This window comes from Ascaphus truei, unplaced genomic scaffold (assembly GCF_040206685.1).
Source record: "Ascaphus truei isolate aAscTru1 unplaced genomic scaffold, aAscTru1.hap1 HAP1_SCAFFOLD_812, whole genome shotgun sequence".
Lineage (NCBI taxonomy): Eukaryota > Metazoa > Chordata > Amphibia > Anura > Ascaphidae > Ascaphus > Ascaphus truei.
In genome coordinates, this window is record NW_027457148.1 from 56,890 (window position 1) to 80,755 (window position 23,866).

Genomic DNA, 23,866 nt, shown 5'->3' on the forward strand with positions numbered 1-23,866 from the left:
GTAACTATTACAAGAGATAGAAGAGTAGAGCCATCTCTGTGTCTTGGGCGTTTTTCTAAGCTAGAGTTTACATTTTCTCGTCAAACAGCTTCTGCTGGTGTGGAGATGCACTAAGATCTGATATGGGGTATTGGAGCTCGATACTGCCATTCAAATCAGTAGCTGTTACTGCAAGTATTAGCTCTGATACTCCTAATCGGAGTTTAGTGAATCCTGGCTTATAATGGAAAATGAGTACTTTCTTGAAGTATTTGTTGGAAGCTGAACACATACCTTTTTCTAATCTTATTGCTAAATCTGTGTCTATGGTAACAGTGTGATTACTATTATATATTTTATTAATAAATAGGGAATCCATATATCCCACAAGAATGTGTTTAATATGTACTTTTCTTATAATCTGAATATATATATATATAACAAATGGGGCAGCCGGCACTTCCAATACCATAAACAGTTTGCGGTGCATGTCCTATACCAATAGTAAGAGAAAAATAATCCACTCCAGCAGGAGCAGACACAAGACAGCACTCAAAGGTAAGTAAGAAAACTTGTATTCAAAAATAAACATAGCACAAACATGACCAACGTTTCGGTCCTCGCACCACCCAGAGGAAGGTCCCACGAGGACCGCAACGTTGGTCATGTTTGTGCTATGTTTATTTTTGAATGCAAGTTTTCTTTCTTACCTTTGAGTTCTGTCTTGTGTCTGCTCCTGCTGGAGTGGATTATCTCTCTCTCTCTCTCTCTCTCTATCTATCTCTCTCTCTCTACATACATACATTTACACACGGGTCAGGTCAGAAAACATTTTAGAGTATAAGGGCCACAAGCTTATTGTAATGTGATTTTAGATACATTCAAAGACTTAAAAATGACGTGTTTCAACATTTTGCAAGCATGCATATCATCTTTACTATATATATTGACATTGTAGTAACTTACAAGTGAGTTTCAGTCTGAAAAACTGCACTCAGCTGCCTAAGGCCTCGGGCATGGTGCCTCGGGCCACGCTGAGCCGCGCTCCTGCTCTGCCTCCCCTGCTCAAAATGGTGCTACCCACCATGCCCGAGGCCTAAGAAACAAGGATGAAAATAGCAGAGAGTCTAAAGATCAAATCAAGTGTGGCCAGTAGGAAACTAGTTGAAGAGCCCTACTGTGCAGGATCTAGGTCGAAATAATATCATTGATGTACAGTATAAACTCACCAGCTAAATAAAAAGATGAACAGTAGAGCCAAACAAATGGTGAAAAGCCAACACTTCATTCGACCGAACTTTCGCCCTGTAATAGTGACAAAGTCAGAGGGAAATAAAAGCATCGAAGTGTTAGCTGTACAAATGCTATAATTACAGTTGTTTCTCCTTATTAGGCGGTGCCTATAGTGCCGGCGACGGCGACGGCGATACGGCGGGTGACGTGACCGTATGATACGGCATCAATCAATCATAAATAAAATACTTTTCTTAATGTGACTGTAGACGTTTAGGTGGTAACTCACACCTTCATCAGGACTTGAGTTGACATGGAAACGTTTTAATTAAAAAGCACTTAATGAAAACTGAGAGTTTTCATACACTTAAAATAGTACAAGATTTTCTCATAGGCTTTGGTGACGGATTAAAAGTTTCACAGGAGGGGACCAATGTCTCTACTGGCACTAAATTATATTTTAAAATGGTCTTCCTCTGACTCCAAAAGGAAGAAAAACTCGAATTTTCAAGGTCTATATTGGTACAAGACGGGCATAACCTTCCTTTCAGGCTTTAATATCTGGAAGATGTTTGTCTTTGTTAAGAGTTTTCAAACAGTTATGCATTCTGTTGTTGTCTAACTTTGATCACACCTACACCTAATGTATATTACTATGAATAATTCAACATTCTTTATGGGGTTCACCTCCTGGAATCTGGGACGAATTAATTCCCAAGCAAACAGGAGGAAAATTCTCAACCATCTGAAGAGAATTGGAACAGATTTTGCCTTTTTGCATGAGACGCAACTGGCGGATAATGATCTAAACAGAGAGTGGGTACTGTCCTGTTATTTTGCCTCATATAACAGCACACTCTGATTAAAATAGGAACACCATTTACATTTACCAAACCTATGGGGTGCCCAGTTGATAGATGGCTAATTGTGGAAGGGAACATTTTTAATGAATCAGTAACTTTAAATCAAAGTATATGCTCCCAATGTATATTGTAAATAGTTTTTTTTCCACATTGATTGGCAATATAGCCTTTGTGGATTGTAGACATCTAATCCTGGGTGGAGATCTTAACTCAGTTGATGACTCTTGGATAACATCCTCAGCCCACCTTCTTCCAGGAAACGGTGTAAACTTGTTTAGCAGCCATTCCACATTAGCTATTTGAGAAATGAGTTTGGATTTATTGACCCATGGAGATCACTATTTCCTTTGGAAAGAGATTTTACATGTTTATAGCACATAAAAACCATGACCAGATTGGATTATTTTCCGATAAATTCATCTCTTTTACCTAAGATTATTACGGCTAAGGTGGAAAACATACGCATATCAGACCTCGCTCCCATTTGGTTTACCTCAAAATGCATAGGAAATCATTCTTCTCTGGGAAGTTGAACTTCCCCATCTAAAATGTTGAATAATCTGACGTTCTATCTCCCAGAATGATGGTTGCAGTATATTAGAAAAAATGGACAAAAGGATCTTAGCCAGAATTTTTCTGGGAATCAGCTACAGTGGCGGCCGCCTTTATTCTCCTGTGACCTTTTCCCCGCGATTTTAAAAATCGCGGGCTGATGCGGGCCGTTTTCTGACGTTTTGGGCGCCGGCGGGCATTTCTATTTAGCGCTAAGCGCTTTCATTGTCTAGCGCTATTAGCGCTATCAGCGGATTTCGGGCCGCGCGGAGAAGGCCCGTGATAGTCGGATAACATCCCTGCATTTTTCCGGGTAAGTCAGAGGATAGGAGGGGCCGCGACAGTAAATGAGGTATTATGAGGGGAAATTATGGCATATACAATTTCTAAAAGGAAAAAAGATAGAGAAAAAATTGTCACTAAGCAGCCAAGTTTCAGAGACTTATGTTAGTTTTAAGTCTACAGGACAGAAATGGGAGGAATATTTAAATAAAACAAAAACTCAATCTTTCAAGTTAAATGGCACTTTGGAACGAGTGGATATACGAGCAAGAGGTGGGGGTAGGGTTCATTCACTTCATAAATGAGAAACCTATTAGATTGATACTCTTGAAACTATTTATTTATTAAATATTTTACCAGCAAATAATACATTGAGTTACCTCTCGTTTTCAAGTGTGTATTTCCACCAAAAAGGTTAAATGAGGAATTAAATAGTAATTGCTTTCTTTATTAATCTAATTAATATGATTAGTTTATGCAAGCAGTGATTTAACAAATTAAACATTGGTATGCTCTGTGTGGTAATACTAATGTTGTGCCAAACGGAGTAAATTGTTATCTTTTTGTTGTGGTTAATATTGAAGGTGACCATGTGGTTGAGCGGTTGAGCAGTTGTCCTGAAGAGGTGAGTAAAACCTCTTGGAGCAGCCATTTCAATACCGGAACAGATGACACATTTTAATACCCAGTTGCTACTGCAGCTTGGCTTCCACCACAACCATCTCCACAGCTGTCAGCTTTGATGTTGGGCCCGACCCCCGGAAAACAAGCCACACATCTGCAGCTGCCCGTGGGTTTATGGGCATTGTTTTAAAATTGAATGTGAATGTCTTTATTTGGCCCTGTTTTCTTTTTTTTGCAACTTGCACATTAACTTCCATAGTGGCAACTCAAGCGCATAGGTCATTGGTGTGCCACTGTGCCAATCAATTGCTTTATTGGCCTTTTTTTATTTTACTGAATTTTAAAGTCTTTTATTTGATGCTGGGGTTTTTTTTTATTTGCAGCGTGCACATTGACTGCCATAGTGGCAACCCATGCCCACAGGGCATGTGTGTGCCACTGTGCCAATCAATTGGTTTATGGGCATTTTTTTTGAATTGGAAATGTAATGTATTTTATTTGCTGCTTGTTTTTTTTATTTGTAGGTTGCCTATTGACTGCCATAGTGGCAAACCTTGCCATAGGCCATAGGTATTCCATTGTGGCAATCAATGGGTAGAGGAAGGGGGGGAGGGGGGGAGGGGGGGAGAGTGGTTAGGCCTCCCGGGTGGCTAGCGGGAGGGGAGTTAACCACTTAATTACCATAGTGGTGGTGTGGGGGGGGGGTTGTTCAATGTATTGTAATGTTAATTGGGGGCAGATGAGTTGGGTGAAGGGGGTAGTTGCCCGAGGGTGGGTGGTTAGGCCTCTCAGGTGAGTAGTGGGAGGGGTTAATCCGCTCATTACCATAGCGGTTACTACTGCTAAGGTAATGAAGGGATTAACCAAATCCCGCAACCTTCCCGGTAGGCCTAATCACCCACCCTGGGCCAACTACACCCTTCACTCACCCCCTCTACCCTTAATAAACCAGGTAGTCTGGCTTAACCCCTTTATTGCTGCTAATGAAGCTGCTTTTATTTTATTTTGATAACATAGTATTGTAGCAGGGGGACTCCAGAGCTGTATTGCATTGATTTCAGGTCCGAGGCCCTCCCAGCTTCCCAAGTTAAAGTTCCCGTTATGGGGTGCCGGTATCCACTTGCTTTGGTTAAATCTTCCAATCACGTGGGCCGTGACGTGGGAGAATTTCAACATGGCCACTGGGATACCGGCACCCCATAACGGGGTCTGTAACTCAGAAATCAGGGGGTCCCCGGACCTGAAATCAGTGTGGTTCAGCTCCAGAGACTCCCTGCTGCAATACAGTATTATTAAAATAAAATAAAAACACCATGATCGCCTGTTAGAGGCGCACAGGTAGAGTGACTGATTCAGTCTCTCGCTTACAATGCGTCTATTACAGACAGGTGAAGCCAGGTAGGATTCTCACAGCGTGTTAATCCCGATGGGCCATTCATCTGGCCGTTGGAGTCTCGCGGCACGGGTGGCAAAGAAGTGCAAATTCGCAAGGCAAGCGGTTGAAAACCAGCAGTTGCACCTGTCGAATCTCTTTTTGAGAGAAAGGAATTAAATGGATATCTCAATAAAAATGTTGAATTCCTTTGGGTTTAGATAGTGACTGGGAATAGAAAGATTTCCTGACTTATTGTATGTTTTTGGAAATTGACATCTGATTTTACATTTTCTTTTTTTGTGATAATAAAGACATAAAAGTGCAGGAAGAGGAGTCTCTGCTCCCAAGAGCTCACAATCTAATCTTATTGGATTCATTTATTGTCAGTCGGATTGAGCATTTGTGATTTATTGGGTTTGCCATCTAGCACTTTCCTGATGACCAAAACATGCCAACTAGACAGTTTTCAGAATGGAACAGTTTTGTTCAAGAGTAAGCCTGTGCATGGGCAGATCAGTTTGCACTATTGTTGATGTAGGCTGTGTGAACAGTATCTCTACATCAGAGCTGAAAACAGCAGTGCTGAACAGTTCTTTGTGGCATAAAAGGTGTGTAACATTGAAATTCTGCGGCCAGTATTATCACATCCATTAGCCACTAATCTTCATGATAACAGCTCAGCTCCCTATTGGCTGTAGCCAAAATATTCCGCTGATCCTGAGTGGAAATGAAAGCCGGTTGGGCACAGTGTCCAATCCACTATGATAAAGAGAACCTCACCTAGGATCTGCCTTATCTCTGCCGTTCCTTCCGAGTATAAAATGGAAACAATGAACTCACTATTTATATCGGTTAATTATCATCATTATTTATTTGTAAAGCACCAACTTATTCCTCTGCGCATCACAATGGGGACACAGAGTTATGTATATTACATAAACAGAATGACCTACCAAATAAGGACAAGCAAGCACAGATACAAAAGGTAACGAGGGCCCTGCTCCTGAGCGCTGTTACCACCAGAGGTCTGAGTATATTTTGTGAAGGGGTTGTCATAGCAACTCATGGAGGGGAAAAAAAGTTACCCTCAATGGTGTCAGCTATATTTACATTATTTAGAGCGACATTACAAAAATTAAATATAAATATATATATATATCCGCAATTTTAACACATTCATATGCGTATAATATATATCCAATCTTATATTTTATCGAATGATTTTTTTAAAATCAAATATAAAATATATGTAAGTGTACGATTCACGTGTTTCTACCGGTAATAAACATTTAATGCAAAGTTAAAATGGAGGTTCCAATCACTACACGGGGAAAAAAAAACCCTCATCATTTGAAAATGATGGTTTTAGATGATATTCCTCCCAATATTTTAGGAGGATATTAGATATAGATATTGCACTTTATGCAGACGTGAAACTTTTTATTTTCAATGTAGCAGAGCCCCATGTACCAATAGGGAATGGGGATCATGATTGCTGATGAGGAATAACCTGAGTTATTAAGGGGTTAATAAATTGAGCGGGAAAGCTTGGCACATAGAATGTCCTGGAAGGCTGTTGGGATAAGTGGGCGGAGCTAAAAGGACAGTTGGTTTACCTGACAGTGTCGGCCATTTTAAGAGTTGCTCTCTTACTGTTTTTAATGTTTTGCCAATAATCTCTTTTTGTACCGAGGAGCTTGCAGTCCGGTCGGTATCTTTCCTTCAAGGCAGTTGCACCGCCATTCACATTTTCTCTTCTCATTGAACGCAACCGGTAGGAGCATGCCGACAACGCCCGGATTTCCACAGGTTATGAGTGAGTAACATGTGTATACGTAGAGATTGACGCTCATACACGTGTATGGACTCACAAGCTGTATATCAACATATAGATAGATGGGAACTTCAATAAATCATTCCACCATTGTATAATACAGAGTTAAGGGGGGACATATACATGGGACCTAGCGGTCAGTCAGCATGACTACCGCAGATATGGTTTACCCTGCTTACCCCCCTTAACATATACACTTCCCTAAATAGGGACCAAGGTAACGATAAATGAGGGCTACTGCCCATTACCTTTCCATTAAGTGTATAGGAATGCGAAATCCATCCAGGTGAAGTTCCACTATGAGTGAGTAACCAATTTATTTGTTACCATTCGGTTATATGTGACATTCTGACTGCAAGCAAGTTACAAGTTTCCCACCACATCCATACAGATTTACCTGATGTATTAGGCTATTGGGTGTGTGTAATAGTGGATCAACTTAAGACTTTATGCTCAGTCATTTGTACTCAATACTCAATACTGATTATATGGAATATGGATTCCCATGGGCTTATCAAGCTATTCAACTAGAATGATCATAGATTCATGTGCTACACATTGCACTTTCATTTACATGGACATTACCTTGGGTAGCATCATAGGGGTGTGTGTACCCTATTTTCTGCTCAGCCATTTTAAGTTTTATATAACTTTGATTTTATTAGGTGATACAGTACATACATAGTAACACAATCCATTGGCTCTCGCATAAACACCAATTCCTTATTACAAATACAATGAATCTAACAAACATGACAGACAGGACAAACAGGAGGACGTGACTTCAAGGTATCAGGATGAGGGGGAGGGACAGGGGGGCGGGGGATGTGGGGGGCGGGCGACCCGTCGACGGATGGGGGAAAGCAGCACTCTTTTCCCGCCTTCCTGACGGCCTTTTAGTTTCTGGAGATTTGTGAATCCTTGTCACCACCACTAGGGGTGTCCCCGAATCTCTGGGCTCCCACGTGCCTCTCGTTCCTACTGTCGCTATGTGGTCATGGATCCGTTTGGTTACCGGAGAACGCATTTCCAACTATCATTGCAAAATTCTGGTAACGTCTACCCCCGGGATGTCTGTCTGGGCCAGCCAAGGCGACTAGACTTTTAGAAAATTTGAGCCGGAGTCGTTAACCAAACTTGTCAACTGTTCCATCCGGCAAACAAACCAAATTCTATTCCTGATTTTGGGTAAAATTGGTATATCCGGTTGCTTCCACGATGCTGCGATTTCGCATCTGGTGGCGGTTGCAAAATGTGTTATCAATTTATGAGTTGCGTTCGATAGCCCCCGGATCCGCCTGCCCAGCAAGAACAGCCACGGGTCCAGGGAGATCTCCACACCTATCAACCTTTGCAACCACTCTCTAATTTCCGCCCAAATCGGAGCCACCTTCGTGCAAGACCACAGCATGTGGCGCAAGTCAGCTCTTTCCCCGCACTGCTTGGGACAGATCGGTGAATAGCCTCTGACAAATTTAGACAATTTTGTTGGGGTATGGTACCAGCGCATCAGGACTTTGTATGTGTTCTCCTTTAACGTGGTACAGATAGAGCTTTTGGCTGCTGCCTGCAGGATCCTGTCCCAATCTTCGTCCTCTAATGTCTCCCCCAGGTCTGCTTCCCACTGTCCCATATAGCTAAGTCTGGGTTCGTCTCCTGTCTCGGGGCAGATCACTTCCCTGTACATTCTAGAAGTTAGTCCCCTTGTGTCCGTTCCTCTTGAACACAGCTGCTAGAAATTTGTTCTGCGGGGCCGAATTGGGGCTTTGTTATAAAATGCCCTGATCTGGAGGTATCTAAAGAATTCTGCGTTAGGTATATTTTTTTCCTCTTTGATGTGATCGAATGTTTTGACATATTTTCTACCCTCCAGATCTTTTAGTCGAAAATACCCTGACTGAATCCACTTTGAGAAATTAGAACTATCCAGGCCTGGAGCAAAGTCGGGGTTACCCCAAATGGGTGTCATTAAGGAGTTTAGTGTTGTGAGAGAACATCTGAATTTGGTAGCCTCCCATATCTTCAAGGAGTTTGAAATGGTCTGCAGCGTTGTCCGAATCCTGGACTAGCTTTTTTTGGGTAACCAAATTAGATTCTGCATCTCTATGGGTGCACAACATTCTTTTTCCAATGCCACCCATCTCCGAAGGTCCGGATCTGCGTGCCACTGTATAACTTGGCTCAATTGGGCTGCTTTGTAATAGGCGTACAAGCAAGGCACCCCCAACCCTCCTCTCGAGGTCGGCCTCCTGTTAAGAGTTTTCAAACAGTTATGCATTCTGTTGTTGTCTAACTTTTATCACACCTACACTTAATGTCTATTACTATGAATAATTCAACATTCTTTATGGGGGTCACCTCCTGGAATGTGGGAGGAATTAATTCCCAAGCAAACAGGAGGAAAATTCTCAACCATCTGAAGAGAATTGGAACAGATTTTGCCTTTTTGCATGAGACGCAACTGGCGGATAATGATCTAAACAGAGAGTGGGTACTGTCCTGTTATTTTGCCTCATATAACAGCACACTCTGATTAAAATAGGAACACCATTTACATTTACCAAACCTATGGGGTGCCCAGTTGATAGATGGCTAATTGTGGAAGGGAACATTTTTAATGAATCAGTAACTTTAAATCAAAGTATATGCTCCCAATGTATATTGTAACTAGTTTTTTTCCACATTGATTGGCAATATAGCCTTTGTGGATTGTAGACATCTAATCCTGGGTGGAGATCTTAACTCAGTTGATGACTCTTGGATAACATCCTCAGCCCACCTTCTTCCAGGAAACGGTGTAAACTTGTTTAGCAGCCATTCCACATTAGCTATTTGAGAAATGAGTTTGGACTTATTGACCCATGGAGATCACTATTTCCTTTGGAAAGAGATTTTACATGTTTATAGCACATAAAAACCATGACCAGATTGGATTATTTTCCGATAAATTCATCTCTTTTACCTAAGATTATTACGGCTAAGGTGGAAAACATACGCATATCAGACCTCGCTCCCATTTGGTTTACCTCAAAATGCATAGGAAATCATTCTTCTCTGGGAAGTTGAACTTCCCCATCTAAAATGTTGAATAATCTGACGTTCTATCTCCCAGAATGATGGTTGCAGTATATTAGAAAAAATGGACAAAAGGATCTTAGCCAGAATTTTTCTGGGAATCAGCTACAGTGGCGGCCGCCTTTATTCTCCTGTGACCTTTTCCCCGCGATTTTAAAAATCGCGGGCTGATGCGGGCCGTTTTCTGACGTTTTGGGCGCCGGCGGGCATTTCTATTTAGCGCTAAGCGCTTTCATTGTCTAGCGCTATTAGCGCTATCAGCGGATTTCGGGCCGCGCGGAGAAGGCCCGTGATAGTCGGATAACATCCCTGCATTTTTCCGGGTAAGTCAGAGGATAGGAGGGGCCGCGACAGTAAATGAGGTATTATGAGGGGAAATTATGGCATATACAATTTCTAAAAGGAAAAAAGATAGAGAAAAAATTGTCACTAAGCAGCCAAGTTTCAGAGACTTATGTTAGTTTTAAGTCTACAGGACAGAAATGGGAGGAATATTTAAATAAAACAAAAACTCAATCTTTCAAGTTAAATGGCACTTTGGAACGAGTGGATATACGAGCAAGAGGTGGGGGTAGGGTTCATTCACTTCATAAATGAGAAACCTATTAGATTGATACTCTTGAAACTATTTATTTATTAAATATTTTACCAGCAAATAATACATTGAGTTACCTCTCGTTTTCAAGTGTGTATTTCCACCAAAAAGGTTAAATGAGGAATTAAATAGTAATTGCTTTCTTTATTAATCTAATTAATATGATTAGTTTATGCAAGCAGTGATTTAACAAATTAAACATTGGTATGCTCTGTGTGGTAATACTAATGTTGTGCCAAACGGAGTAAATTGTTATCTTTTTGTTGTGGTTAATATTGAAGGTGACCATGTGGTTGAGCGGTTGAGCAGTTGTCCTGAAGAGGTGAGTAAAACCTCTTGGAGCAGCCATTTCAATACCGGAACAGATGACACATTTTAATACCCAGTTGCTACTGCAGCTTGGCTTCCACCACAACCATCTCCACAGCTGTCAGCTTTGATGTTGGGCCCGACCCCCGGAAAACAAGCCACACATCTGCAGCTGCCCGTGGGTTTATGGGCATTGTTTTAAAATTGAATGTGAATGTCTTTATTTGGCCCTGTTTTCTTTTTTTTGCAACTTGCACATTAACTTCCATAGTGGCAACTCAAGCGCATAGGTCATTGGTGTGCCACTGTGCCAATCAATTGCTTTATTGGCCTTTTTTTATTTTACTGAATTTTAAAGTCTTTTATTTGATGCTGGGGTTTTTTTTTATTTGCAGCGTGCACATTGACTGCCATAGTGGCAACCCATGCCCACAGGGCATGTGTGTGCCACTGTGCCAATCAATTGGTTTATGGGCATTTTTTTTGTTATGGAAATGTAATGTATTTTATTTGCTGCTTGTTTTTTTTATTTGTAGGTTGCCTATTGACTGCCATAGTGGCAAACCTTGCCATAGGCCATAGGTATTCCATTGTGGCAATCAATGGGTAGAGGAAGGGGGGGAGGGGGGGAGGGGGGGAGAGTGGTTAGGCCTCCCGGGTGGCTAGCGGGAGGGGAGTTAACCACTTAATTACCATAGTGGTGGTGTGGGGGGGGGGTTGTTCAATGTATTGTAATGTTAATTGGGGGCAGATGAGTTGGGTGAAGGGGGTAGTTGCCCGAGGGTGGGTGGTTAGGCCTCTCAGGTGAGTAGTGGGAGGGGTTAATCCGCTCATTACCATAGCGGTTACTACTGCTAAGGTAATGAAGGGATTAACCAAATCCCGCAACCTTCCCGGTAGGCCTAATCACCCACCCTGGGCCAACTACACCCTTCACTCACCCCCTCTACCCTTAATAAACCAGGTAGTCTGGCTTAACCCCTTTATTGCTGCTAATGAAGCTGCTTTTATTTTATTTTGATAACATAGTATTGTAGCAGGGGGACTCCAGAGCTGTATTGCATTGATTTCAGGTCCGAGGCCCTCCCAGCTTCCCAAGTTAAAGTTCCCGTTATGGGGTGCCGGTATCCACTTGCTTTGGTTAAATCTTCCAATCACGTGGGCCGTGACGTGGGAGAATTTCAACATGGCCACTGGGATACCGGCACCCCATAACGGGGTCTGTAACTCAGAAATCAGGGGGTCCCCGGACCTGAAATCAGTGTGGTTCAGCTCCAGAGACTCCCTGCTGCAATACAGTATTATTAAAATAAAATAAAAACACCATGATCGCCTGTTAGAGGCGCACAGGTAGAGTGACTGATTCAGTCTCTCGCTTACAATGCGTCTATTACAGACAGGTGAAGCCAGGTAGGATTCTCACAGCGTGTTAATCCCGATGGGCCATTCATCTGGCCGTTGGAGTCTCGCGGCACGGGTGGCAAAGAAGTGCAAATTCGCAAGGCAAGCGGTTGAAAACCAGCAGTTGCACCTGTCGAATCTCTTTTTGAGAGAAAGGAATTAAATGGATATCTCAATAAAAATGTTGAATTCCTTTGGGTTTAGATAGTGACTGGGAATAGAAAGATTTCCTGACTTATTGTATGTTTTTGGAAATTGACATCTGATTTTACATTTTCTTTTTTTGTGATAATAAAGACATAAAAGTGCAGGAAGAGGAGTCTCTGCTCCCAAGAGCTCACAATCTAATCTTATTGGATTCATTTATTGTCAGTCGGATTGAGCATTTGTGATTTATTGGGTTTGCCATCTAGCACTTTCCTGATGACCAAAACATGCCAACTAGACAGTTTTCAGAATGGAACAGTTTTGTTCAAGAGTAAGCCTGTGCATGGGCAGATCAGTTTGCACTATTGTTGATGTAGGCTGTGTGAACAGTATCTCTACATCAGAGCTGAAAACAGCAGTGCTGAACAGTTCTTTGTGGCATAAAAGGTGTGTAACATTGAAATTCTGCGGCCAGTATTATCACATCCATTAGCCACTAATCTTCATGATAACAGCTCAGCTCCCTATTGGCTGTAGCCAAAATATTCCGCTGATCCTGAGTGGAAATGAAAGCCGGTTGGGCACAGTGTCCAATCCACTATGATAAAGAGAACCTCACCTAGGATCTGCCTTATCTCTGCCGTTCCTTCCGAGTATAAAATGGAAACAATGAACTCACTATTTATATCGGTTAATTATCATCATTATTTATTTGTAAAGCACCAACTTATTCCTCTGCGCATCACAATGGGGACACAGAGTTATGTATATTACATAAACAGAATGACCTACCAAATAAGGACAAGCAAGCACAGATACAAAAGGTAACGAGGGCCCTGCTCCTGAGCGCTGTTACCACCAGAGGTCTGAGTATATTTTGTGAAGGGGTTGTCATAGCAACTCATGGAGGGGAAAAAAAGTTACCCTCAATGGTGTCAGCTATATTTACATTATTTAGAGCGACATTACAAAAATTAAATATAAATATATATATATATCCGCAATTTTAACACATTCATATGCGTATAATATATATCCAATCTTATATTTTATCGAATGATTTTTTTAAAATCAAATATAAAATATATGTAAGTGTACGATTCACGTGTTTCTACCGGTAATAAACATTTAATGCAAAGTTAAAATGGAGGTTCCAATCACTACACGGGGAAAAAAAAACCCTCATCATTTGAAAATGATGGTTTTAGATGATATTCCTCCCAATATTTTAGGAGGATATTAGATATAGATATTGCACTTTATGCAGACGTGAAACTTTTTATTTTCAATGTAGCAGAGCCCCATGTACCAATAGGGAATGGGGATCATGATTGCTGATGAGGAATAACCTGAGTTATTAAGGGGTTAATAAATTGAGCGGGAAAGCTTGGCACATAGAATGTCCTGGAAGGCTGTTGGGATAAGTGGGCGGAGCTAAAAGGACAGTTGGTTTACCTGACAGTGTCGGCCATTTTAAGAGTTGCTCTCTTACTGTTTTTAATGTTTTGCCAATAATCTCTTTTTGTACCGAGGAGCTTGCAGTCCGGTCGGTATCTTTCCTTCAAGGCAGTTGCACCGCCATTCACATTTTCTCTTCTCATTGAACGCAACCGGTAGGAGCATGCCGACAACGCCCGGATTTCCACAGGTTATGAGTGAGTAACATGTGTATACGTAGAGATTGACGCTCATACACGTGTATGGACTCACAAGCTGTATATCAACATATAGATAGATGGGAACTTCAATAAATCATTCCACCATTGTATAATACAGAGTTAAGGGGGGACATATACATGGGACCTAGCGGTCAGTCAGCATGACTACCGCAGATATGGTTTACCCTGCTTACCCCCCTTAACATATACACTTCCCTAAATAGGGACCAAGGTAACGATAAATGAGGGCTACTGCCCATTACCTTTCCATTAAGTGTATAGGAATGCGAAATCCATCCAGGTGAAGTTCCACTATGAGTGAGTAACCAATTTATTTGTTACCATTCGGTTATATGTGACATTCTGACTGCAAGCAAGTTACAAGTTTCCCACCACATCCATACAGATTTACCTGATGTATTAGGCTATTGGGTGTGTGTAATAGTGGATCAACTTAAGACTTTATGCTCAGTCATTTGTACTCAATACTCAATACTGATGATATGGAATATGGATTCCCATGGGCTTATCAAGCTATTCAACTAGAATGATCATAGATTCATGTGCTACACATTGCACTTTCATTTACATGGACATTACCTTGGGTAGCATCATAGGGGTGTGTGTACCCTATTTTCTGCTCAGCCATTTTAAGTTTTATATAACTTTGATTTTATTAGGTGATACAGTACATACATAGTAACACAATCCATTGGCTCTCGCATAAACACCAATTCCTTATTACAAATACAATGAATCTAACAAACATGACAGACAGGACAAACAGGAGGACGTGACTTCAAGGTATCAGGATGAGGGGGAGGGACAGGGGGGCGGGGGATGTGGGGGGCGGGCGACCCGTCGACGGATGGGGGAAAGCAGCACTCTTTTCCCGCCTTCCTGACGGCCTTTTAGTTTCTGGAGATTTGTGAATCCTTGTCACCACCACTAGGGGTGTCCCCGAATCTCTGGGCTCCCACGTGCCTCTCGTTCCTACTGTCGCTATGTGGTCATGGATCCGTTTGGTTACCGGAGAACGCATTTCCAACTATCATTGCAAAATTCTGGTAACGTCTACCCCCGGGATGTCTGTCTGGGCCAGCCAAGGCGACTAGACTTTTAGAAAATTTGAGCCGGAGTCGTTAACCAAACTTGTCAACTGTTCCATCCGGCAAACAAACCAAATTCTATTCCTGATTTTGGGTAAAATTGGTATATCCGGTTGCTTCCACGATGCTGCGATTTCGCATCTGGTGGCGGTTGCAAAATGTGTTATCAATTTATGAGTTGCGTTCGATAGCCCCCGGATCCGCCTGCCCAGCAAGAACAGCCACGGGTCCAGGGAGATCTCCACACCTATCAACCTTTGCAACCACTCTCTAATTTCCGCCCAAATCGGAGCCACCTTCGTGCAAGACCACAGCATGTGGCGCAAGTCAGCTCTTTCCCCGCACTGCTTGGGACAGATCGGTGAATAGCCTCTGACAAATTTAGACAATTTTGTTGGGGTATGGTACCAGCGCATCAGGACTTTGTATGTGTTCTCCTTTAACGTGGTACAGATAGAGCTTTTGGCTGCTGCCTGCAGGATCCTGTCCCAATCTTCGTCCTCTAATGTCTCCCCCAGGTCTGCTTCCCACTGTCCCATATAGCTAAGTCTGGGTTCGTCTCCTGTCTCGGGGCAGATCACTTCCCTGTACATTCTAGAAGTTAGTCCCCTTGTGTCCGTTCCTCTTGAACACAGCTGCTAGAAATTTGTTCTGCGGGGCCGAATTGGGGCTTTGTTATAAAATGCCCTGATCTGGAGGTATCTAAAGAATTCTGCGTTAGGTATATTTTTTTCCTCTTTGATGTGATCGAATGTTTTGACATATTTTCTACCCTCCAGATCTTTTAGTCGAAAATACCCTGACTGAATCCACTTTGAGAAATTAGAACTATCCAGGCCTGGAGCAAAGTCGGGGTTACCCCAAATGGGTGTCATTAAGGAGTTTAGTGTTGTGAGAGAACATCTGAATTTGGTAGCCTCCCATATCTTCAAGGAGTTTGAAATGGTCTGCAGCGTTGTCCGAATCCTGGACTAGCTTTTTTTGGGTAACCAAATTAGATTCTGCATCTCTATGGGTGCACAACATTCTTTTTCCAATGCCACCCATCTCCGAAGGTCCGGATCTGCGTGCCACTGTATAATTTGGCTCAATTGGGCTGCTTTGTAATAGGCGTACAAGCAAGGCACCCCCAACCCTCCTCTCGAGGTCGGCCTCCTCAAGATGTCTTTTTTTATCCTTGGGCCTTTTTTATTCCAGATAAACTTCGTTATCCTAGACTGCAGCGAGAGGATATCATCTTTCAGCAGGGGGATCGGGAGGGCCTGGAAAAGGTATAGCACCTTCGGAAGGAGATTCATTTTCACACTGTGAATTCTTCCAAACCAAGAGATGCCATACTCCGCCCATCTCCTGAGATCCTCTCTCAGAGTCTTAAACAACCTGGGATAATTTGCCTTGTATAATGCTTTGAAATCCTTTGTTATATACACCCCTAGGTATTTGATCATGGAGGGTTGGCATTTAAAGTTAAAGTTTAGTCCAATTAGCTTTTCTACTGGTTTAGGTAAATTTATGTTGAGGGCTTCAGTCGAGGTTTTTTAACCTCAGTCCCGGTTTTTTAACCTCAGTCCCGGCTGCCCTGTATGCTGTAAAATGTTCCGTTTTTTGTGGCTGTTCCGCTTTTGACCATCAGAGCAGGGAGGCAGCAGAGAGCAGACAATGCATGGAGCAGGGGCCGGGTCTGAGCTGCGGAGCCCCAGCAGTGAAACCCAGAAGTGTCGGTGTCTGCTGTCAGGGCTCAAGATGGCTTCCCCCACCCAGGTACAGTATGGTCCAGAATGAGGGACACACACTCACACAATGGGGGGGGGGGGGGAAGAGACACAGAGAGAACACAGGCACAGCATGGGGAGAGGCAGAGAGAGAGAGACACACACAGGCACAGCATGGGGAGAGGCAGAGAGAGAGAGAGAGACACACACACACAGGCACAGCATAGGGAGAGGCAGAGAGAGAGAGAGGCACACACAGGCACAGCATAGGGAGAGACAGAGAGAGAGAGAGAGAGAGACACAGGCACAGCATGGGGAGAGACAGAGAGAGAACACAGGCACAGCGTGGGGAGAGACACAGAGAGAGGCACAGGCACAGCATGGGGAGAGACACAGAGAGAGGCACAGGCACAGCATGGGGAGAGACACAGGCACAGCATGGGGAGAGACACAGAGAGAACACAGGCACAGCATGGGGAGAGACATAGAGAGAGGCACAGGCACAGCGTGGGGAGAGACACAGCATGGGGATAGACACAGCATGGGGAGTGGAGAAAGAGAGAACACAGGCACAGCATGGGGAGAGACACAGGCACAGCATGGGGAGAGACACAGAGAGAGGCACAGGCACAGCATGGGGAGAGACACAGAGAGGCACAGGCACAGCATTGGGAGAGACACAGAGAGAGGCACAGGCACAGCATGGGGAGAGACACAGAGAGAGGCACAGGCACAGCATGGGGAGAGACACAGAGAGAGACACAGGCACCGCATGGGGAGAGACACAGAGAGAGACACAGGCACAGCATGGGGAGAGACACAGAGAGAGGCACAGGCACAGCATGGGGAGAGACACAGAGAGAGGCATAGGCACAGCATGGGGAGAGACACAGAGAGAACACAGGCACAGCATGGGGAGAGACACAGAGAGAGGCACAGGCACAGCATGGGGAGAGACACAGAGAGAGGCACAGGCACAGCATGGGGAGAGACACAGAGAGAACACAGGCACAGCATGGGGAGAGACACAGAGAGAGGCACAGGCACAGCATGGGGAGAGACACAGAGAGAGGCACAGGCACAGCATGGGGAGAGACACAGAGAGAGGCACAGGCACAGCATGGGGAGAGACACAGAGAGAGACACGGGCACAGCATGGGGAGAGACACAGAGAGAGGCACAGCATGGGGAGAGACACAGAGAGAGGCACAGGCACAGCATGGGGAGAGACACAGAGAGAGGCACAGGCACAGCATGGGGAGAGACACAGAGAGAGACACAGGCACAGCATGGGGAGAGACACAGAGAGGCACAGCATGGGGAGAGACACAGAGAGAGGCACAGGCACTGCATGGGGAGAGGGAGAGAGAGACACAGACACAGCATGGGGAGAGACACAGAGAGAGACACCGGCACAGCATGGGGAGAGACACAGAGAGAGACACAGGCACAGTATGGGGAGAGACACAGAGAGAGGCACAGGCACAGCATGGGGAGAGACACAGGCACAGCATGGGGAGAGACACAGAGAGACACAGGCACAGCATGGGGAGAGACACAGAGAGGCACAGGCACAGCATGGGGAGAAACACAGAGAGAGGCACAGGCACAGCATGGGGAGAGACACAGAGAGAGACACAGGCACAGCATGGGGAGAGACAGAGAGGCACAGGCACAGCATGGGGAGAGACACAGAGAGAGGCACAGGCACAGCATGGGGAGAGACAGAGAGAGGCACAGGCACAGCATGGGGAGAGACACAGAGAGAACACAGGCACAGCATGGGGAGAGACACACAGGCACAGCATGGGGAGAGACACAGAGAGAACACAGGCACAGCATGGGGAGAGACACAGAGAGAGGCACAGGCACAGCATGGAGAGAGACACACAGAGACACACAGGCACAGCATGGGGAGAGACACAGGCACAGCATGGGGAGAGACAGAGAGAGAACACAGGCACAGCATGGGGAGAGACACACAGAGACACACAGGCACAGCATGGGGAGAGACACAGAGAGAGACACGGGCACAGCATGGGGAGAGACACAGAGAGAGGCACAGGCACAGCATGAGGAGAGACACAGGCACAGCATGGGGAGAGACACACAGAGAGGCACAGGCACAGCATGGGGAGAGATACAGAGAGAGAACACAGGCACAGCATGGGGAGAGACACAGAGAGAGACACGGGCACAGCATGGGGAGAGACACAGAGAGGCACAGGCACAGCGTGGGGAGAGACACAGAGAGAGGCACAGGCACAGCATGGGGAGAGACACAGAGAGAGACACAGGCACAGCATGGGGAGAGACACAGAGAGAACACAGGCACAGCATGGGGAGAGACACAGAGAGAGGCACAGGCACAGCATGGGGAGAGACACAGAGAGAGGCACAGGCACAGCATGGGGAGAGACACAGGCACAGCATGGGGAGAGACACAGAGAGAGACACAGTCACAGCATGGGGAAAGACACAGAGAGAGGCACAGGCACAGCATGGGGAGAGACACAGAGAGAGGCACAGGCACAGCATGGGGAGAGACACAGAGAGAGACACAGGTACAGCATGGGGAGAGACACAGAGAGGCACAGGCACAGCATGGGGAGAGGCACTGGCACAGCATGGGGAGAGACACAGAGAGAGGCACAGGCACTGCATGGGGAGAGGGAGAGAGACACACAGACACAGCATGGGGAGAGACACACAGGCACAGCATGGGGAGAGACACAGAGAGAGGCACAGGCACCGCAAGGGGAGAGACACAGAGAGAGACACCGGCACAGCATGGGGAGAGACACAGAGAGAGACACAGGCACCGCATGGGGAGAGACACAGAGAGAGGAACAGGCACAGCATGGGGAGAGACACAGAGAGAGGCACAGGCACAGCATGGGGAGAGGCACAGGCACAGCATGGGGAGAGACACAGAGAGAGGCACATGCAAAGCATGGGGAGAGACAGAGAGAGGCACAGGCACAGCATGGGGAGAGACACAGAGAGAGGCACAGGCACAGCATGGGGAGAGACACAGAGAGAACACAGGCACAGAATGGGGAGAGACACACAGGCACAGCATGGGGAGAGACACAGAGAGAACACAGGCACAGTATGGGGAGAGACACAGAGAGAGGCACAGGCACAGCATGGAGAGAGACACACAGAGACACACAGGCACAGCATGGGGAGAGACACAGAGAGAACACAGGCACAGCATGGGGAGAGACACAGAGAGAGACACAGGCACAGCATGGGGAGAGACACAGAGAGAACACAGGCACAGCAGGGGGAGAGACAGAGAGAGGCACAGGCACAGCATGGAGAGAGACACACAGAGACACACAGGCACAGCATGGGGAGAGACACACAGGCACAGCATGGGGAAAGAGAGAGAGAACACAGGCACAGCATGGGGAGAGACACACAGAGACACACAGGCACAGCATGGGGAGAGACACAGAGAGAGACACGGGCACAGCATGGGGAGAGACACAGAGAGAGGCACAGGCACAGCATGGGGAGAGACACAGAGAGAGAACACAGGCACAGCATGGGGAGAGACACAGGCACAGCATGAGGAGAGACACACAGAGAGGCACAGGCACAGCATGGGGAGAGATACAGAGAGAGGCACAGGCACAGCATGGGGAGAGATACAGAGAGAGAACACAGGCACAGCATGGGGAGAGACACAGAGAGAGACACGGGCACAGCATGGGGAGAGACACAGAGAGAGGCACAGGCACAGCATGGGGAGAGACACAGAGAGAGACACAGGCACAGCATGGGGAGAGACACAGAGAGGCACAGGCACAGCATGGGGAGAGACACAGAGAGAACACAGGCACAGTATGGGGAGAGACACAGAGAGAGGCACAGGCACAGCATGGAGAGAGACACACAGAGACACACAGGCACAGCATGGGGAGAGACACAGAGAGAACACAGGCACAGCATGGGGAGAGACACAGAGAGAGACAGGCACAGCATGGGGAGAGACAGAGAGAGGCACAGGCACAGCATGGGGAGAGACACAGAGAGAGGCACAGGCACAGCATGGAGAGAGACACACAGAGACACACAGGCACAGCATGGGGAGAGACACACAGGCACAGCATGGGGAGAGACAGAGAGAGAACACAGGCACAGCATGGGGAGAGACACACAGAGACACACAGGCACAGCATGGGGAGAGACACAGAGAGAGACACGGGCACAGCATGAGGAGAGACACAGAGAGAGGCACAGGCACAGCATGGGGAGAGACACAGAGAGAGACACAGGCACCGCATGGGGAGAGACACAGAGAGAGACACAGGCACAGCATGGGGAGAGACACAGAGAGAGGCACAGGCACAGCATGGGGAGAGACACAGAGAGAGGCACAGGCACAGCATGGGGAGAGACACAGAGAGAACACAGGCACAGCATGGGGAGAGACACAGAGAGAGGCACAGGCACAGCATGGGGAGAGACACAGAGAGAGGCACAGGCACAGCATGGGGAGAGACACAGAGAGAGGCACAGGCACAGCATGGGGAGAGACACAGAGAGAGACACAGGCACAGCATGGGGAGAGACACAGAGAGGCACAGGCACAGCATGGGGAGAGACACAGAGAGAGGCACAGGCACTGCATGGGGAGAGGGAGAGAGAGACACAGACACAGCATGGGGAGAGACACAGAGAGAGACACCGGCACAGCATGGGGAGAGACACAGAGAGAGACACAGGCACAGTATGGGGAGAGACACAGAGAGAGGCACAGGCACAGCATGGGGAGAGACACAGAGAGAGACACAGGCACAGCATGGGGAGAGACACAGAGAGACACAGGCACAGCATGGGGAGAGACACAGAGAGGCACAGGCACAGCATGGGGAGAAACACAGAGAGAGGCACAGGCACAGCATGGGGAGAGACACAGAGAGAGACACAGGCACAGCATGGGGAGAGACAGAGAGGCACAGGCACAGCATGGGGAGAGACACAGAGAGAGGCACAGGCACAGCATGGGGAGAGACAGAGAGAGGCACAGGCACAGCATGGGGAGAGACACAGAGAGAACACAGGCACAGCATGGGGAGAGACACACAGGCACAGCATGGGGAGAGACACAGAGAGAACACAGGCACAGCATGGGGAGAGACACAGAGAGAGGCACAGGCACAGCATGGAGAGAGACACACAGAGACACACAGGCACAGCATGGGGAGAGACACAGGCACAGCATGGGGAGAGACAGAGAGAGAACACAGGCACAGCATGGGGAGAGACACACAGAGACACACAGGCACAGCATGGGGAGAGACACAGAGAGAGACACGGGCACAGCATGGGGAGAGACACAGAGAGAGGCACAGGCACAGCATGAGGAGAGACACAGGCACAGCATGGGGAGAGACACACAGAGAGGCACAGGCACAGCATGGGGAGAGATACAGAGAGAGAACACAGGCACAGCATGGGGAGAGACACAGAGAGAGACACGGGCACAGCATGGGGAGAGACACAGAGAGGCACAGGCACAGCGTGGGGAGAGACACAGAGAGAGGCACAGGCACAGCATGGGGAGAGACACAGAGAGAGACACAGGCACAGCATGGGGAGAGACACAGAGAGAACACAGGCACAGCATGGGGAGAGACACAGAGAGAGGCACAGGCACAGCATGGGGAGAGACACAGAGAGAGGCACAGGCACAGCATGGGGAGAGACACAGGCACAGCATGGGGAGAGACACAGAGAGAGACACAGTCACAGCATGGGGAAAGACACAGAGAGAGGCACAGGCACAGCATGGGGAGAGACACAGAGAGAGGCACAGGCACAGCATGGGGAGAGACACAGAGAGAGACACAGGTACAGCATGGGGAGAGACACAGAGAGGCACAGGCACAGCATGGGGAGAGGCACTGGCACAGCATGGGGAGAGACACAGAGAGAGGCACAGGCACTGCATGGGGAGAGGGAGAGAGACACACAGACACAGCATGGGGAGAGACACACAGGCACAGCATGGGGAGAGACACAGAGAGAGGCACAGGCACCGCAAGGGGAGAGACACAGAGAGAGACACCGGCACAGCATGGGGAGAGACACAGAGAGAGACACAGGCACCGCATGGGGAGAGACACAGAGAGAGGAACAGGCACAGCATGGGGAGAGACACAGAGAGAGGCACAGGCACAGCATGGGGAGAGGCACAGGCACAGCATGGGGAGAGACACAGAGAGAGGCACATGCAAAGCATGGGGAGAGACAGAGAGAGGCACAGGCACAGCATGGGGAGAGACACAGAGAGAGGCACAGGCACAGCATGGGGAGAGACACAGAGAGAACACAGGCACAGAATGGGGAGAGACACACAGGCACAGCATGGGGAGAGACACAGAGAGAACACAGGCACAGTATGGGGAGAGACACAGAGAGAGGCACAGGCACAGCATGGAGAGAGACACACAGAGACACACAGGCACAGCATGGGGAGAGACACAGAGAGAACACAGGCACAGCATGGGGAGAGACACAGAGAGAGACACAGGCACAGCATGGGGAGAGACACAGAGAGAACACAGGCACAGCAGGGGGAGAGACAGAGAGAGGCACAGGCACAGCATGGAGAGAGACACACAGAGACACACAGGCACAGCATGGGGAGAGACACACAGGCACAGCATGGGGAAAGAGAGAGAGAACACAGGCACAGCATGGGGAGAGACACACAGAGACACACAGGCACAGCATGGGGAGAGACACAGAGAGAGACACGGGCACAGCATGGGGAGAGACACAGAGAGAGGCACAGGCACAGCATGGGGAGAGACACAGAGAGAGAACACAGGCACAGCATGGGGAGAGACACAGGCACAGCATGAGGAGAGACACACAGAGAGGCACAGGCACAGCATGGGGAGAGATACAGAGAGAGGCACAGGCACAGCATGGGGAGAGATACAGAGAGAGAACACAGGCACAGCATGGGGAGAGACACAGAGAGAGACACGGGCACAGCATGGGGAGAGACACAGAGAGAGGCACAGGCACAGCATGGGGAGAGACACAGAGAGAGACACAGGCACAGCATGGGGAGAGACACAGAGAGGCACAGGCAC

General features: G+C 47.0%; 1 protein-coding gene across 1 annotated transcript in view; it reads right to left on the bottom strand.

The window, feature by feature from the left end:
• The window catches only part of LOC142486310 (histo-blood group ABO system transferase-like), an 88,050-nt gene that overhangs the window by 11,213 nt on the left and 52,971 nt on the right, over positions 1-23,866 (bottom strand). Inside the window, exon 2 of the mRNA XM_075584934.1 lies at positions 1,209-1,284. Coding sequence (XP_075441049.1) covers positions 1,209-1,284 — 76 coding nt within the window. The remainder of the gene's footprint in view (positions 1-1,208; positions 1,285-23,866) is intronic.